Genomic DNA, 14,158 nt, shown 5'->3' with positions numbered 1-14,158 from the left:
AAGAAGCAGTCAAGGCTGGCTTGGAGCACTGGAGTGCTGAGAGCAGACAAACACACTAGGTTGGTGAAACCCACAAATTTTGTTATAGTTTAACCCCTGATAGATAGGGAATCTGATGTGAGTTAGTGCTCAGACGAGCTAGGCTTTTTGTTGTAGGGATTTGTGTTACATCATTGCATTTATGTTTCGTTTGCTGCTGCCTGATGTGTAGATTTACAAATAAAGTTGCCGGGATTATAAGAAAATAAAAGGACTGTGCATATTTTGCCCTAGAGGACCGTGCTATCTACTAACAAGGATCACATATATATATATATATATATATATATATATATATAATATCCAACGAGGTAGCAGTTGGCAATAAAAGCCAAGGGCCATATAAAATCCAGCCAGAGCAGGGAGAACAAAGTCCAGGAACGTGTACTTAGGTGCAATAAGCATTAGGAAGGAGACCCACACCATAATCACTGTAGGAAAGGACAAAACCACCATAACTACTGCAAATCAAAGAGAGGTTTTGTTACAGCATCTAAGCTGTCATTTCAGTTACTCTGATCGTAAAGCGGATGGCTTCAGATTCTCTTCCCTACACTGCCGTGTGCCACGTGCGGCAAACCCTGAAGTGATCGCTCCGGGGTGGGGGGCAGTGTAGGGGGGTTTTCCATGGTGCCCTGATATCGAGGCATCGTGGATTACCATCAGAGCGGCTGGAAGCGATCACTATCGCTTCCATCGCTCAAAATAGCCGCGGACGTACCAGGTCCTTAAGGGATGTTTTTTGTCGGACGTACCTGGCACGTCCGCGGTCGCGAAGGGGTTAAAAGGCAATAAAAGCCAAGGGCCATATAAAATCCAGCCAGAGCAGGGAGAACAAAGTCCAGGAACGTGTACTTAGGTGCAATAAGCATTAGGAAGGAGACCCACACCATAATCACTGTAGGAAAGGACAAAACCACCATAACTACTGCAAATCAAAGAGAGGTTTTGTTACAGCATCTAAGCTGTCATTTCAGTTACTCTGATCGTAAAGTAACAAACCTGTATCCCTAATGCTGTAGTGTAACCCTAAATATTTAGATTCCCCTCACCCATGAGGTTTAAATGGTAGTTTTATTCTTTTACTCCCAGCCGCCCTACAACCCTGGATGAGATCATTGATGATCTCAGCCAATCCAGTGCTTTCTGTATGAGCAACGTTTTACAGTCTGACTCAGCTATTCAATGGAAACGCCTCTAGTGGCTTTGAGGAGGATAGCATGTCAGGAAGACAATCACTAGAGGCATGTTGAACCCTACAATCATAACATCACTGTATCTACTGAAAAGCAATGTTTTACACTACAGGGTTAAAACTAAAGGGCCACCCCACTCAGACCACTTGATTGAGATTAAGTGATCTGGGAGCCTTCAGTGTCCTTTTAAATGTTAAATTTACTTTGAATTCTCACGTAAACAACCCTGAGATTCTCAACATTCCCCCATACCATATTCCATCCCTCATAATGACTTTTACACCGCCCCACATACTAGCTCCGTCATGCCACCCCACATCCTGACTCCGTCATAGCGCCCCAGGTCCTGACTCCGTCATACCGCCTCACATCCTGACTTTGTCATAACACCTCATATACTGGCTCCATTACACCACCCCACATACTGGCTCTATGTCACTGCAGCTTTACGATATATATTCCCTTTTTTTTTTTTTCTTTTATTCTGAAAATCATACATTTATGGGTAAAATCTTAACAATCAAGTGTGGTAAGGTGAACATTTCTGTAATCTTTTAGTCATTCTTAATAGAAAATGAATGCTTTTTCTACTCCTTAGATCATTGATAAAGTTACGAAAACAGCTCTGGAATGTGCCATTAATCCCGAGATTTTATCACTATTAAATTATCTAATTTCGATCAATATTCAAGAAAAGTTACTTTCTTCATTTTTAAGCCTTTCAGCTCTGTCCACAAAGGTAAGGAAGTATTGACTGAATTTGTTAATTTAATTTAAGCAATGTGTGTTATATTACAGAAGCTGTTTATTGTTGTCCATAATCAGTATGTATGTAAATAGGGTTACTGTACGTATAGTTTGTGCGGATCTACAAAACTTACCTGTAGTTCCCGGAGGGTAATATAATGCATCTTGGACGTAAAAACCCAAGGGCAGAGTACAGAATATTTGATAGAGTCCTAACCTCAACATCTGAGGAAAGGGATTTAGGGGTGATTATTTCTGATGACTTAAAGGTAGGCAGACAATGTAATAGAGCAGCAGGAAATGCTAGCAGAATGCTTGGTTGTATAGGAAGAGGTATTAGCAGTAGAAAGAGGGAAGTGCTCATGCCATTGTACAGGACACTGGTGAGACCTCACTTGGAGTACTGTATGTAACGGACCGTTTCACTTACAAGAGGATACAACCCAGTTTAGGCGATAATCCCCTTTCCAGATGCACAGGCAGCTACTGCAAACACCATTCTCCCGACTGGAACCACATGAACACTGGAACAGCTGAACAAGAAAAGCAGACATCGGCTTACACTCTTGGCAGTCAGCATACAATCCCATTCCCCCAAAGACCGAGACGACACATCGCTTTGAGGGTTAAGCAAGACCTCTGGACTGGGACACCCAGTCTGGCTTTTATTACAATAATCCACATACAGGCCACACCCAGGGGGAGGCATAAAATAACCAATCCGAGATATGGTACAACCCACACATCCCCTCCCCTTAGCCTGAGAGATAATCCACTTATTATACAGTTTAAAACATAACTTTTACAATAATATCTGTAACTTCAAAACCATACATCCTATTCGCATAAAAATACATATTCACAATCAATCCATTCGGGGGAACAACATACTCAAAAATTGCATGAATCAGACCAGGGGTTCAAAAGTTAGTAAAAATATATTTTGGGCCCTGGCTTGCAGCATGGCACAATCTGGCTCAAACAGAAGTAAAACATCCCCCACAATGCATCCCGGCTTCCTCCCTTCTGCCCTGGAGATAATTGGAGAAGTAATCCAATTATCTAGGACTAGAGTCAGACTCCATTAACCACATGGTTACAAAAAGACAGTAAAAGACATAAAATTACATACTGATACATTTAACACATAAAACACACATTTCTACATATCCCCAGTTTAACTGAACACATAAATACCTACATAATATTTAAGACAGTATTACTGTGATATGTTACAAAGTCTTAAAGGGACATTAGTCCCAATATGTCCATCGCTGATTTTAAAGGGCCAGTAGCAGCAATATAAATTATTACATGCCCAAATATAGTTTTTAAAGTGCAATATGTCCAGGGGCCATAGTCAGCGGGCAGGAGGCTAGCAACCAGGCCTCTCCAGTTCACAGTGGCGAAGCTGGTTTCGCCACACTGTACACAGTACTGGAGACCATATCTTCAGAAGGATATTGATACCTTAGAAAGAGTTCAGAGAAGGGCTACTAAGCTGGTTCACGGATTGCAGGATAAAACTTACCAGGAAAGGTTAAAGGATCTTAACATGTATAGCTTGGAGGAAAGACGAGACAGGGGATATGGGGGAAACATTTAAATACATAAAGGGAATCAACACAGTAAAGGAGGAGACTATATTTAAAAGAAGAAAAACTACCACAACAAGAGGACATAGTCTTAAATTAGATGGACAAAGGTTTAAAAATAATATCAGGACGTATTACTTTACTGAGAGGGTAGTGGATGCATGGAATAGCCTTCCAGGGGAAGTGGTAGATGTTAACACAGTGAGGGAGTTTAAGCATGAGTGGGATAGGCATAAGGCTATCGTAACTATAAGATAAGGCCAGGGACTAATGAAAGTATTGACCATTTACTCTCCAAGTTCCACAATTAATAAGGAGTGAGCAAGTAATCTGTTCTATCATTGTCTAATGTATGGGGGATGGGATGGGTGAAAGGCCAGTAATACCTTCCCACATTCAATATGCCATTAGATATTAAGGAAGGGGCATTTCTAGTAATGGAGTAATGGATTCCCAAATGTTCAATCATTCTAATCACAAAATTCTCGATACCCGCCTCAGTAATAAAGAATGATATCGGTACAATATCCGATGCCCAAAGCCTATGCTGGCGGTGTAACAGGGTGGCTGACTGCTTCTTAATTGTTTGTAAATATATATATTTTTGTATTAGCAGTTAATGTGATTGCAGCCATTATCAACCTGGGAGGGTGAATGGCTTTGTTGGAAAGCAGTGTCTGTAGGTGCCCCCTCCTTCCCAGAATGCCCCCATCTCCTCCCTTTCCATGGAATCTCCTTAGTGACTGACTACGATCCCTGACCCAGTGGCATATCGATACACTACGTACAATATAGGGATATATACACAATACACAGACTGAATATAATACAGAGATACCCATACAATACTCAGAGCTAGGTACAATACAGGGATGTATGTATGTATGTATGTATGTATACCCATAGCACACCTTAGAGATATTTCACAAAAATATTTTTATTCACATAATACATATCAAGAAGAAGCATACATTTAATATAACATGCAAATAAATCACCTAGCACATAACCACATAAGTACAGGCAAATAAAGTTCTCAATGCCTTAACCCCAGTGTAACAACAGGTATACTGACCAGGCTGGAGACCACAGCACCCCAACGTTTTCACACTACGTCTTCCTCAAGGGGGAATCTCAAACAACTAAGGTCCTGTTTCCATTTATAAAAACCCACCACCTAACCCTAAGTGGAATAATAAAACCAGGTGAGTGGAGGGTGGGATGACCCCAACCACCGATATCCAATGAATCTCTGTAACCGCATGTTACTTCCGCATGTAGCGTCTCACCATTGTGCATGCTGACGCAGCGTATGACGTTATAACAACGCGTGACTACGTGTTAAAGGGAAACTCCAGTGCCAGGAAAACAATCCGTTTTCCTGGCACTGCAGGTCCCCTCTCCCTCCCACCCCCCACCCCCCAATCCCCGGTTACTGAAGGGGTGAAAACCCCTTCAGTGACTTACCAGAGGCAGCGACGATGTCCCACGTCGCTGCTTCTTCCTCCGCGCCGCTCCTCCCTCTGATTGCGTCGGCCGGTGGGCGAGACTGATCCCGCCCACCGGCCGGGGAGACCTAATGCGCATGCGCGCCAATGCCGCGCATGCGCAATAGCACTCCCCATAGGAAAGCATTGAAAATGCATTTCAATGCTTTCCTATGGGGAAATGAGCGACGCTGGAGGTCCTCACACAGCGTGAGGACGTCCAGCGACGCTCTAGCACAGGTTTCCTGTGCTATAAACCAGGAAGTGCCCTCTAGTGGCTGTCTACTAGACAGCCACTAGAGGTGGAGTTAACCCTGCAAGGTAATTATTGCAGTTTATAAAAAACTGCAATAATTACACTTGCAGGGTTAAGAGTAGTGGGAGTTGGCACCCAGACCACTCCAATGGGCAGAAGTGGTCTGGGTGTCTGGAGTGTCCCTTTAACAGCAAACGGGGGAGGTCTAAAGGATGAGTGAGTGGGTTTCTAATATCGAAAGGATTCCAGGACCAATACTAAAGTAAACCAAATGGTCCAAACCTAACAAAACTGCACATGATTGCTGACTCCTTCGATCACCAAATCCCATTACCTTTCCATTCCCAATAAATAACGCAACACCATGTTAAGTGGGTAAGGGCAACATCCACAGCTTTATTTAAACCAGCATAACCAAATACTGTCAGCGGCTGGTTTTACCCAGCAGACAGGTACACTTTAAACTGTTTCCAGAGCCTCTACAGCCTGTCCTTCGTCATCAACCAAATTCAGGCTGCGACTCCCGAAGCCCGTCTGGGCATTATTCATTTACCAAACTTGCTGGCGAAGGAAACCCGCAGCTGTGACAAATTTAAAAACAAAGAAAACACAAAACAAAACAACAATTCCAGAACAGAACCATTGGGGAGGGAGGATGGGGAAAGACACTGTCAGGCTCCCCCAGCATTGTTCACCAGTAGTCCGGTAATTTTCCCAGAATTCTCGGCTTCCAACTGTAAAACCAACTGTATTCATTTGGTTGCTATGCCAACCCCTCGGGGCACAAGTCATGCTCCCCCCTCTCTATTCGCTCCGGGGGTTGGCCTCACCTTCTCTCACTCTGTCACACTCTCCCCCCAACCCTGCCACACTTATCCTGTCACTTTAATGCCTCTAATCCTGTCAATTCTGCCAAACTCACCCTGTCACATTCACCCACCCTTAATCCTGTCATACTCGTCCCTCTTGCCATGCTAAAATTGCCCTAACACACTTACCTCCACTCGTCCTGTCACACTCCCTCATCAAACCATGCTATACTCCCTCATTATTATTATTATTATTATTATTATTGCCATTTATATAGCCCCAACAGATTCCGTAGTGCTTTACAATATCATTCTCTTTCACAACCCTCCTCCCCCATTCCACCCTTTGCCGTGTCGCACTCTCCCTGTCACTGGTACCCTTTACTCACCTTGTCAAAGTCTCCATCTGAAGACATTCATCATATACACACAGTCAGGAAACATAGCTTTCCCATAAACACAATGCACAAAAGCCACAGGCAGACCCCCATACACATAACACACTTCAAGCAGCTACCCCATACACATACAGTCACAAACGAAAACTCAAACATGCTCACAGAGACATACATTCACACACACAAGAATACTCTCTGTCAGACACACACTCTCAGGCACATATACAGGTAGACAGTGCATCAATGTGTATGTGTGCATGTATTGCAACTCTATTTTTTCACTTTGTTGTTAGTGGGGCCTCATGTTTGACTCTCGCCTAAGACCTCATTAAGTCTAGAGCTGCCTCTGCTTTGGACTATGATGAGCTTATCAACTTCTTTGCCACACAGACTCTTATTTTGTCATTAAAGTAAATAAATTCTATATTTTTACTTCACATAATTAAAATGACTTCTATAGGCAATCTACAAATTGTATAACATTAACCTGTTATTGTTTATTCTACAGACACAGATACCGTCAACCCCGTTTAAAGATCAAGTTTCAGAGGTAAGTGACGTTATTTATCAGGTTTTAGGAAGAAGGGGGTAAGTGGCCCAGAATCATAAGATTTCTTCCTGTTGTTATGAAGCAATCCAAGTCAGCATGAGAGAGCCCAGCTTGTTGGATCGGAAATATATGATAAAGGATGGAATAAAGATGGCAGACTGGAGTGCCTCCAAACACCATAACCACTGCCTGGGGAATAAATCTGGTTCTTAAATAAACAGCAATGACATCATACACGAAGCACGTAGAGACATCTCCAAGAATTGCTTTGTATTTCAGAAATAATTTGCTTTGAAGAAAAATCGCAATATTACAAGCAACATTTCTATTGTAGATTGTACTGTTATATAAATGGGACATTCAGTAAATGTAGCCATATAACGAGTAGACTTATTTATCCAGACACAAAATTAGCATTTTTTTCTGTTTTTTTTCATAGGATGTAACTCTAGAAGACAATCTAGATTTGGAAATGTCTATTACATCTGCAAATTGCTCTCTTCGGAAAGCTGGGTCCACACTTTCTTTAGGTGCAGAAGTTAAAGTAGTCAGTGAATCTCTGGGAGTTCTTGTGTCTGCGCCAGCTGTAAGTATCCATCTTAACAATTATGAAGTGCATGGGAAAGAGAGTGAGAGTGGGAGTGGAGCTACCATACTCCAACCACTAACCCTAACCCTACCCCAACTCCATCCCCTAACCCCAACCCTCTCCTGTTTTGCCACTTTTCAGAGATCCGAACATTTCGGAAATTCTGCACTTCGCCAATCGGCTCGGTTCGGCATTCCGAACTTCGGCACTTCAGAATTTCAGAAGCATCCGAATGTCCAAATTTACGAAATTCAGAACGAAACGAATTGCACATGTCTATTAACAATTTAGTAACTGATTATATGGAAAAGATGCACACTAAAATGTGGCTTAGAATAAATATTATTTTAGAGAAATATTTAGCCAAGGGGAAAGTCATAAACCTGTTCTTTAGTTTATGCAGCGTATAACAGACTTCTGCATTCAGATTCAAACAAATTACAATTCGTGCAAATTTGGGCTGATCAGCTTTTTGGCCGAATTCACAAACTCCGATGTGCCATATATACGTATAACTGAGCAAACGAATAACAAGATGGCCAAACATGGTTCAGTATTATGATTGGTTTTATTGGTTTGACCTTTTTGCTTTGTTGGAATGTTTTCCTAAATATTTTTTAGGAAAACAAAAAAAAAGTAAAGGGTCAATGTGAGAAGGAGGCTCCCTGGATATAATCCAGTATCCTATATTATAGACTGGTAGAAAATAATGACAATAAAGGTAGTAATAACAAAACATAATCAGAACTATTTACAAATAGAATTGAGCAGACACCTGGATGTTCAGGTTCGCCAAGTACGGCCGAACTTCATCAAAAAGTTCAAGTTCGGCTCTAACTTGACCCCGAAGTTGACCCCGAACCCAAACCACATTGAAGTCAATGGGGACCCGAACATTTGGGCACTAAGATGCCTCTAAATAACTCCTGGAAAGGGCTAGAGGGCTGCAAAAGGAAGTAAAATGGTGGTAAGAGTAGGACAAGTGCCCTGCAAACAAATGTGAATAGGGAAATCACTTAAAATAACATAAAATAAGCAGCCAATTAGTAGATAACTCCCTAATTCCCACAGTATTAAGGAGCTATCTACCAAGAGACCTAAATTGGTCTTTCAGACACATTTACTAATACTAAGTAAAGATTACTTAGTATTAGTAAATTCAGCCCCTACTCGCTATAGCCAGTGGCTGCTCACTGTAAAAAAAACAAAAAAACCTATTGGCTCCCACCCCTGAACGGCGGGTGGGGGTCCTAAAGTAAAATAAGTGGGGGGAACCTATTGTCCTCCCCCTGGCCTCCCCCCGAGTGGCGGGTGGGGGACCTAAATAACAACGAGCGGGGGGACCTACTATCCTCCTCCCAGGCCCCAACCCCTGCACGGTGGGTGGGGGCCCTAACAGTGGCGTCTCTAGGATTCATTTTTAGGGGGAGCACATGGTGGGCCAGGGACAAAAGGGGGCACATTTAACCCCGCCCCTGCCGCATGTTAAGCCCCGCCCCTGACACAATATGTGGTGTTGTTTTTTTTATAATCCCTGGTGGAGGATTCATTATTTTCCACCAGGGTTTATTAAAAAACAAACACATTTCCCTTGGTACAATGCCATAGTTGCCAACATTTGAATAACATTTCCAAGGACATTTTGCAGCACAGCTATCAATTACTACCTTGAAAGATTACCACACCCACTGCCGCAAAACTCAGCCCACTATATCCAACCCACATAATTAATCTCTATTCCAAAGAACTTTCCCACGCTGTATAAAATGACACAGAGCCAAGTTTTGAATTTGAAGCCAACCAATCAGAGTGTTGTGACAAGTAAATGTCACAATGCTTAAACCCACCAATCAGAGTGCTCTGAGCCTAATTGCAGGGCGGGGCAAGGCTTTATAAGCCATCCCCCGCCCTGCAGAGTTCAGTCTGCCCGGAGCCCTCCATGGGTGAAATTGTGCGTCGGTTATTATGGATCGTTATTTGGCCTTTTTTGGGGCTGAAAAAAGATTTTAGAAGAAAGAATGGTAAGCTTTTTTTCTTTTTTTTCTTACAGGTATTTAGATAAGGGTCCCCCCTCATTATTTTTAGGATGAGGGGGGTAGGTAGGGGTTATTTTTGGGGGGAGGGTTACATTTTTATTTAGGGCCCCCACCCACCGCCCAGGGGTGGGGGCCAGGGGGGAGGACAATAGCCCCCCCCACTTATTCTAAATTTAGGGCTCCCACCCGCTGTGCAGGGGTGGGGGCCGGTGGGAGGACAGTATGTCCCCCCTAATTCTTATTTAGGGTCCCCACTTAGGGGTGGGGGCCAATAGGTTTTTAGTTTATTTTTTATTTATAGGCTGCTCACTGTTTAATAGACATGCCCCTACTCGCGGTATAGCGAGTAGGGGCATAATTTACTAATACTAAGTAATCTTTACTTAGTATTAGTAAATGTATCTGAAAGACATTTTCAGCCTTTTGGTAGATAGCTCACATGCTGCACTGGCTAATCACAGCCATTAGTAGGCATGGCTGTGATGGCTTCTAAGGGCACACGAGTCAAACGGTTGTTGATTGGCTGTCTTGCAGCCTTTCAAAACATGCCATTAAATCACCGAACGCCAAACTCCAACCCGAACATACAGTGAAATGTCCGTGTTCTGGTCCGGGGTCTAAAAAACTTAATGTTCGGTACGAACCCGAACTTTCAGTTCGGGTTCGCTGAACTCTATTTACAAACTAACTTTATACAGAAAACATCCTAGCCTTATAAGGCTTTCCTATATCTTGCACTGCAAGTTAGTTTTTCGGCTGAAATTTGATAAATTAGGACGAAAATTAAACTGCGCAAAAAAAAAAGCAAGGAGGGAGCCGGCAGCGAATAAAATAGCAAACTTATGCTTTAGCTGGTTCGCAGATAGTGTTCACCTAATTCACCAAACAGTGGTGTTCGCAAGGTCGACTGTTCAATTTTAGTTACGTGCACTTGAGGACTAAAATACGCTGCCTGCGTTCATGCGAACAAGATGGCCGCCACCACCTCTTCATGCATACGAATGGCGGCCACCCAGTCGACCATTTAGAACACTGAGGTGTGAATTGTTATTGAGGTGTTAATAGGGGTGAACGAGGTTAACCCCTTAATGCCATTATGGTGCTCTATGACGTCCCGCATAAAAAGGGCTTTAAAGCCGTTGCGGCGGCATAGAATGCCGTAACGGCTTTCTGCCCCTGGAGATCGGAGGTACTTACCTCCGCCGCAATCCTCTTCTGGAGGGCTGCCTGACAGCCCAGGCAGCCCTCCCCTGGCAAATGAGGCCCCCGGGGGCCATGTAATCGCTGTCAAAGAGATGGGTCTATATGCGTCAGTCCCGTGCCGGTTCCTCTCTGCGGTCCCATGATGCCTATCTTGCGTAGGTGGGTTTCCAGTTCCTCGAAGCTTCGTGCCTTGTAGGCGATGTTCATGTGGGTGAACAGAAGCTGTTTGGGTATGCCCCAGCGATATAAGATGTCCTTTGCTTGGAGGAGCTGTAGTAGCGGTCTCAGCGACCTGCACCATGCGATAGTGTTGCGGGTGAGATCTGGGAACAGCGCCAGAGTTGAGCCCTCAAAATGTAGTGGGGTCTTCCCCCTTGTGGCCGTTAGCAGAAGGGCCTTGTCGGACATCGATTGAAAGCGTATAATGAGGTCGGCGGAGGCTGTCGTCGGCGCTGTGGGTGGCTTTGGCTGGCGGAATAGGCCATCCAGTTTCGCCGCTTTGGCCTGCTTGGGTGGCAGCACTGTATTGAGCAGCCTGCGGACATAATGAGGTAAGTTGGTTAGACGATCGAGCCCGGGATTCTGCCGATTTTAATATTGTAGCGCCTTTTCTGGTCCTTCATGGCATCCACTCTGTCGGTGGTAATTGACTGTGTCTTTTGAAGTTCTTCAATTTTATTTTCCACCTCGTTTAGCCTAGAGTCTTGGGGGCTCATTGCGGCCTCTAAAAGCGTGATCCGTGAGGTGGCACTTTCGACAGCCGTTTTGAAGTGGGCCATGTCTGCTGCAATATTCGCCCTGAGTTCAGCAAGCATGTCCTTTAGCTGGGCGGCTGTTACCGGCTGGGGATGGAAGTCTGGCTGTGGGTTCTTTGAATACAGCGTGGGGTAGCTCAACTCCCAGGTCAAGTGGATTGTCACCCAAGGAGTGATTACAAATACCGTATATACTCGAGTATAAGCCGACCCGAACATAAGCCGAGGCCCCTAATTTTATCCCAAAAACTGGGAAAACTTATTGACTCGAGTATAAGACTAGGGTGGGAAATGCAGCAGCTACTGGTAAATTTCTAAATAAAATTAGATCCTAAAAAAAATATATTAATTGAATATTTATTTACAGTGTGTGTATAATGAATGCAGTGTGTGCGTATGTGTGTGTGTATGAGTGCAGCGTGTGTGTATGAGTGCAGTGTGTGTGTGCATGAATGCAGTGTGTGTGTGCATGAATGCAGTGTGTGTGTGTATGAATGCAGTGTGTGAATGCAGTGTGTGCAGGGCCGGTGCAAGGATATTTGCCGCCGTAGGCAAAAAATGTTTTGCTGCCCCCTCCCCCCCCCATATGTCCTGACTTCCCCTCCTCCTCCCTCAGTGGTCCTTACCTCCCCACCCCCGTGTTCCTTCACCCCCCCCCAGTGGTCCTGACTCACCCCTCCCCTAGTGGTCCTTACCCTCCCCTCCCCTAGTGGTCCTTACTTCCCCCTCCCCTCCCATAGTGGTCCTTATCCCACCCCCTCCCTCTCATAGTGGTCCTTATCCCCCTTCTCCCTCCCATAGTGTTCCTTATCCCCCCCCCATCCCTCCCATAGTGGTCCATATACCCCCCCTCCCTCCCATAGTGGTCCTTATACCCCCCCTCCCTCCCATAGTGGTCCTTATCCCACCCCCTCCCTCCCATAGTGGTCCTTATACCCCCCCTCCCTCCAATAGTGGTCCTTATCCCACCCCCTCCCTCCAATAGTGGTCCTTATCCCACCCCTCCCTCCCATAGTGGTCCTTATACCCCCCTCCCTCCCATAGTGGTCCTTATACCCCCCTCCCTCCAATAGTGGTCCTTATACCCCCCTCCCTCCAATAGTGGTCCTTATCCCCCCCCCTCCCTCCCATAGTGGTCCTTATCCCCCCCCTCCCTCCCATAGTGGTCCTTATCCCCCCCCTCCCTCCCATAGTGGTCCTTATACCCCCCCTCCCTCCCATAGTGGTCCTTAACCCACCCCCACCCTCCCATAGTGGTCCTTATACCCCCCCCTCCCATAGTGGTCCTTATACCCCTTTTTTTGTTATTATTAATTTTTTTTTTATTCTTATTATTTTTTTATTATTATTTCTTATTTTATTTATATATTTTTTTTCGTCCCCCCTCCCTGCTTGATATATGGCAGGGAGGGGGGCTCTCCTTCCCTGGTGGTCCAGTGGCAGTTCAGTGGGGGGGAGAGGGGGGCTGGCAGAGCTGTAACTTACCTTTCCTGCAGCTCCTGTCAGCTCTCTCCTCCTCTGCGCCGTCCGTTCTGCTCTTCTGTCAGCTTACACTGTAAGTCTCGCGAGAGCCGCGGCTCTCGCGAGATTTACACTGGGAGCTGACCGAGGTGCTGACCGGACGGCGCAGAGGAGGAGAGAGCTGACAGGAGCTGCAGAACAGGTAAGTTACAGCTCTGCCAGCCCCCCTCTCCCCCCAGTCTGTATTATAGCAATGCAAATTGCCATAATACAGACCTTGACTCGAGTATAAGCCGAGTTGGGGTTTTTCAGCCCAAAAAATGGGCTGAAAAACTCGGCTTATACTCGAGTATATACGGTATGTGCATTTTTCAGTACAGTATTATGACATTCACAGCTAAAATGTCAGATGGAAATACAAATTTTAAAAAAAATCTTATTTTCTCAAATTTTTTTTAAATTTTATTCATAATGAATTGTGTTCCATATATGAATAGTTATTGACAAATTAAAGCCCTGTTTCTCCTGAACAAAATGATATATAATAAGTGTGGGTGCACTTAATGTGACAGTGGTGAATTACGATTGAACAGACATATAGCGCAAATTCCAGTTTTTGTTTACGTTTTGTTTTGATCCGAACGTGTACTATTGACTCTGTCCTGAAGGGGTTAATAACCATACAGGTGGCAGGGGCTGGCTGGGAAGGGGGGCAGGGAGGCAATTGCCACCCAGGCTGCCCTAAACCCCGCATCCAGCCCGCATCCAGCAAAAAAAGGAAAAATCTGAATCCCCTGCCTCTGGCTCCGGCCCTGCCTCTGGCTGAGGACTCAGGTTTTTCAACTTACCTCACTCTTCCTGCAGCCTGCAGTCAGTGAAGTCAGCCTCTCCTGATGATGTCAGGAGGAGGGGGCGTGACTTTCACTGCTCTTCTCACAGGACCGCTGGGGAGTCTGGGAGAAGAGCAGAGGAAGTCATGCCCCCTCCTCCTGACATCATCAGGAGAGGCAGACATCACTGACTGCTGCTGCTGCTCC

At 44.9% G+C, this 14,158-nt stretch overlaps 1 protein-coding gene across 1 annotated transcript in view; it reads left to right on the top strand.

Moving 5' to 3' along the window:
• Positions 1-14,158, top strand: part of LOC134610453 (uncharacterized) — a 113,992-nt gene that overhangs the window by 20,477 nt on the left and 79,357 nt on the right. Inside the window, exons 3-5 of the mRNA XM_063453417.1 lie at positions 1,834-1,974; positions 7,036-7,077; positions 7,517-7,663. Coding sequence (XP_063309487.1) covers positions 1,834-1,974; positions 7,036-7,077; positions 7,517-7,663 — 330 coding nt within the window. The remainder of the gene's footprint in view (positions 1-1,833; positions 1,975-7,035; positions 7,078-7,516; positions 7,664-14,158) is intronic.

The sequence above is a fragment of the Pelobates fuscus genome, chromosome 5 (assembly GCF_036172605.1).
Source record: "Pelobates fuscus isolate aPelFus1 chromosome 5, aPelFus1.pri, whole genome shotgun sequence".
NCBI lineage: Eukaryota > Metazoa > Chordata > Amphibia > Anura > Pelobatidae > Pelobates > Pelobates fuscus.
The sequence above is the reverse complement of the archived record's forward strand: the minus strand, read 5'-3'. Positions and strand labels throughout refer to the sequence as shown.